The sequence below is a fragment of the Monomorium pharaonis genome, unplaced genomic scaffold (assembly GCF_013373865.1).
Source record: "Monomorium pharaonis isolate MP-MQ-018 unplaced genomic scaffold, ASM1337386v2 scaffold_543, whole genome shotgun sequence".
Taxonomy (NCBI): Eukaryota; Metazoa; Arthropoda; class Insecta; order Hymenoptera; family Formicidae; genus Monomorium; species Monomorium pharaonis.
The window spans coordinates 49,524-54,089 of NW_023415850.1; the positions used below are offsets into that span (position 1 = coordinate 49,524).

At 34.7% G+C, this 4,566-nt stretch overlaps 1 protein-coding gene across 1 annotated transcript; it reads left to right on the forward strand.

Annotated features, from left to right (window-relative positions):
- The first annotated feature begins 1,031 nt into the window (after nt 1–1,031).
- LOC118648616 (actin cytoskeleton-regulatory complex protein PAN1-like) lies at nt 1,032–2,606 on the forward strand. Its single transcript, XM_036294949.1, has 3 exons — nt 1,032–2,102; nt 2,203–2,311; nt 2,520–2,606. The coding sequence occupies exons 1-3, from the start codon at nt 1,568–1,570 to the stop codon at nt 2,581–2,583; spliced, it is 708 nt and encodes a 235-aa protein (XP_036150842.1). The 5' UTR covers nt 1,032–1,567; the 3' UTR covers nt 2,584–2,606.
- The last annotated feature ends 1,960 nt before the right edge of the window (nt 2,607–4,566 follow it).

Below are 4,566 nucleotides of genomic sequence, written 5' to 3' on the forward strand. Positions count from 1 at the left end.
GATCTTATTCAAGACCCATCTTAAGCACGATCTTGAGACGTCAATGCTGTTATTTCATTGGTTAAGTAAGTCTTAAGTCTGCTCGAAGCTAGACTTAAGACAATTCTTGAATCATAGGACGGAATTCATAGACCGATCTTAAGCTCAAGAATGGTCTTAAGTCTAGCTTCGAGCCGACTTAAGACTTACTTAACCAATGAAATAATAGCATTGACGTCTCAAGATCGTGCTTAAGATGGGTCTTAAGTAAAATTCGACTATGAATACCGGCCTTAAAATAAGACTCAAATATGAATACCGGGCTATGAATATTGGTCAGGTATTCAATAACGACAAGATTACAAGATCACCTTAATATTTATATACGTCCTCCTGACCTTGGCAACATCAAAGTCAAAATCATATTTTTTCCATTATTAATATCCTATCTACAATTTTCATCTGAAACATTTTTCCATATCTAAATCTAAAGCCATTTCCGAGACTTAGGAAATAAGTTAGTAGAGACGCTCTGTTTAAAAATAAAAATATTAATTTTTTTCCAGTTTACACTATTTAATTATAACATAATATAAAAATCAAATAAAGGCAAACGAGCATTGAGAACGCAGTACTTATATCCATAAATATACTTATATTTTCATAATAACTCTTCAAAATTGACGAATTAGCTTTTTAATACAAAAGGTTCTATATTTCTAAAAAAATTATTATTGCTTTTCACATTTTTACTCCTTCAGAAATACAGAATCGACCACCTAAATCTATATTTAAATCCAAAAAGTTTGATTATTTCAATCAGTAGTAGAACAAAAATATACATTGCAACGAATATGCTCAGATCATAAAATGTTAACATATTTAATTGTAAAAGCATTGTTAAAATTCGGATTGTCAGAATAAGTATAAACGTGTCAAAACCTATAAAAAATAACATAACCGTGTTTCACTTTTAATCGCGCCGCTTGCTTTTATCTAATTTTGTAAAATTCCAAGAGTCTATTTTAAAAATAGTTATACATTTATTTGATACTTACTAAAATATTATTTTCAATACTTTCTTCTCACCTTTGATTTAATAATAATCAAATTATATTGATAATCTGTATCAATAATAAAGACAAACCGCGGCCATAAACAATCTGTCAACAATAAAGACATCATCCAAACGGCTATAAAATTTCTAAAGCTGTGTTCGCAAACGCTAGAAATAAAAACCTTTGATTGGTTAATTCTCTTATGCGTTATACATTAGGCTAACATTTCATGTATCGTACGACAAGTTAATTAGACTTTTCAATTGGCGATAAGATAGAGCATTTCTAGAAACTCGGAAATCTCTCTAATCTATGACCAATCGAAAACGTCCAATCAGTTGGTCGTACAACACATGAAATATTAGCTTTATGCGTTATGAAAAAATCTGTGCCGGGCCCCAGAAAGTGAAAAGATGGCGGTTAATGAAGACGTAATGTAAGTACATCATATTGTTAATATTACAAATATTTAAGAAATATACACATTCTTAGATATCTATACTAAACTAAAGAATAAATTTATTTTCAGAATGATGGAGACGGACTTGTCCGGAGACGAGATAATTGCACATGCAGCTTCTGAAATAGAGAAGCTGCATGTGCAACAAACGACGAATATGCCGCCAACGGCGGCGGCGGTGGCAGGACCCTCGGCATTGGCTCCGCCACCACCACCACCACCGCCGCCGACGGCGCCGACGACGTCGGCCCCACTACCTCTACCATCGCCGCCGTCGACATCGGCCCCACCATCGTCGCAGTCGCCGTCGACATCGGCCCTACCACCACCACCGCCGCCGACCTTACTATCAACAATACCGTTACCGCCGCCGCCACCGCCGATGGCGACGGCGACGGCGACGGCGGCGGCGGCGGCGGCGGCAGCGGCGGCGTCAGCCCCACCGATGTGGTGGGCCCCATGGATATGGCCGTGGGGAATTATGTCACCGTCGACATCGGCCCCACTATCATCGCCGCCGTCGACATCGGCCCCACTACCATCGCCGCCGTCGACATCGGCCCCACCACCACCATCAGCATTGTTGCCACAGCAATATACAAGACGTAAGTAACCAAGACCTTGCAGTGGTTTTTTCGCCTCTTTTTAATTAAATTGATAAAAATATTAATATTTTATTAATGTTTTATTTTTTCTTTTTTACAGCTCCTCGCTGGCAACGTGGAAATAAAAAATTTAAAAAAGAGGCGGCGGGCAAAACCGCGGGAGAGGCCGTGGGAGAGGCCAAAACATATATATTACGTACCAATAAAAAGTAAGTAATATAAGTAATACGAAAACAATATGAGGCTTGTTCTTCGTCGCTGCACTGCTGTCTGGTGCAATAAGTTAGAATGAGAAAAAATATTTGTCTTATTCTAACTTACTGCACCGGTGCAGCAGTGCAGCGACAAAAAACAGGCCTATAGAAACAACACGTCACAATAAACGTGTATAAAATAATAATATTTGTTTCGTTTCAGAGCACCTGTCCTGGGACAAAAACTCGCGCGCGTACAGTTGGCCGTGCCTCTTGATATATTTTAATTAACTGTATTTTAACTTTTTAAATAAATATTAAGCATTCACATAAACACATCACTGTGCAGTTTTGAATTCACGTGGCCCGCATTTTCCTTTCCATAAGTATATAGGGAACAAGAATAGCTATTGCGGCTACTCCAGTCCACAGGTCTGGCGCAAGGAGATGGATCTGAGTGTGCCATGTGCAACCTGGAGATACGCTTACTGGAGGGTGAGATTAGTATTAATAATTTGCAACATCAGTGAACGCGAGTCAAAAAATTTTGATCTATTCGTGCATCCATGTGGGAGGAGTATTTTCATGGAGCATTGCAAGTAAGCTATCGAGAGCAGGTATACCTTGAAAGTCTTCTGTGAAGGGCAGATCAGACCTTTGAAGAACAGCAGTTGCGGTACAATATTATATTTAGACAGCATACAGTTTTACAACCTAACTTAAAGAATACTGTCAAATGCGTTGCCTCAGCTATTTAGTATCATATTAAGAATAGAACCTCGCAGCAATAGATCAATATATTTGATAAGAAACTGCACTCATTAACAATAATATATCACTTCTGTAAATCAGTGATCATAGTATGAATCTATTTCTACCTTTATTTCTGTATATATCTACTATATAATTTTTTTCACTTTCTTTTATTTAAAATTCTACAGTCTTAAATTCGATCCCCAGCTGTTCAACGTTGAATGATGGTACAGATTTAACTATGTAAGTACTTATATAGTCAAACATATCTATGCTTAAAACAGTATCTAACAGTATAAATCTATCTTTCAGAAAGGTGGTGTTTCTGATGATTATGATAAACTTAATTCAGAGCATAAGCCAATATTCTAAAAACATTGTTTAACCACTTAGCTCACCACTGACTATGCTATTATAACGTTATACTTTGAACACTTACTTATGTAGAAAGAAGATGCTGTAGATGCTGCAATTTAATATAAATCTTTCTTCCAGTGTATATACCAAATTACTTATTACTCTCAAATGTAATTTTTATGATGTAAGAAAATAATAGTTTAAAGTTAATAGCATTGATTGTATTAAGTTAACATAATCTGGAGCATAAGCAGATGTATAAATTTATTAAGACATTGTTGTTTAACGTCGTTTAGCTCACCGCTGACGGTGCCATTATTACTATTATTACATTATTATTATTTATTTTACTTATATTATATGCCAAATATTATTTCTTGTTTTATCAATATTTACAATAAACTGAATGAAAAGTGAAATGAGATACAGTAGAAACAACAAAATCTATAGAAAGTGATATTTGACATATGAGTAAAATAAATAATAATGTAATAATACTAATGTTGTAATGGCACCGTCAGCGGTGAGCTAAGCAGCGTTAAACAACAATGTCTGAATAAATTTATATATCTGCTTATGCTCTGGATTATGTTAACTAACTTTAAACTAAAGAATTTTCATTATCATTATTTTCTTAAATCATATAAATTACATTTGAGAGTAAGTAAAATTTGGCATATACACTGGAAGGAACATTTATATTAAATTGCAGCATCTACAGCATCTTCTTTCTGCATAAGTAAGTGTTCAAAGTAAACCAACGTTATAATAACACAGTCAGTAGTGAGCTAAGCGGCGTTAAACAATATTCTTAGAAATTTATATATCTGCTTATGCTCCGGATTAAGTTTGTCATAACATCAAAAACACCATCTCTCTGAAAGATAAATTTATACTGTTAGATACTGTTTTTAAGCACATATATCTTTGATTACAGAGTTAAAGATAGATACTATTTTTAAGCACTGCATGATGTATGGAAATTTTTTTTATCTGTATCATCATTCAATCGTTAAACAGCTGAAATCTTAGGATCAAACTTATTAAGACTATGGAATTTTAAATAAAGAAAAGTGAAAAAAAATTTCATAGTAGATATATACAGAAATAAAGGTAAAAATAGATTCACACTATGATCACTGATTTACAGAAGTAATATA

Bases quoted from the DNA above. Each gene is read 5' to 3' on its own strand.
- LOC118648616 (XM_036294949.1), top strand. From the start codon at position 1,568: ATGATGGAGACGGACTTGTCCGGAGACGAGATAATTGCACATGCAGCT. The intron at 2,103-2,202 runs GTAAGTAACCAA...TCTTTTTTACAG, and splicing joins GCCACAGCAATATACAAGAC to CTCCTCGCTGGCAACGTGGA. The intron at 2,312-2,519 runs GTAAGTAATATA...GTTTCGTTTCAG, and splicing joins ATATTACGTACCAATAAAAA to AGCACCTGTCCTGGGACAAA.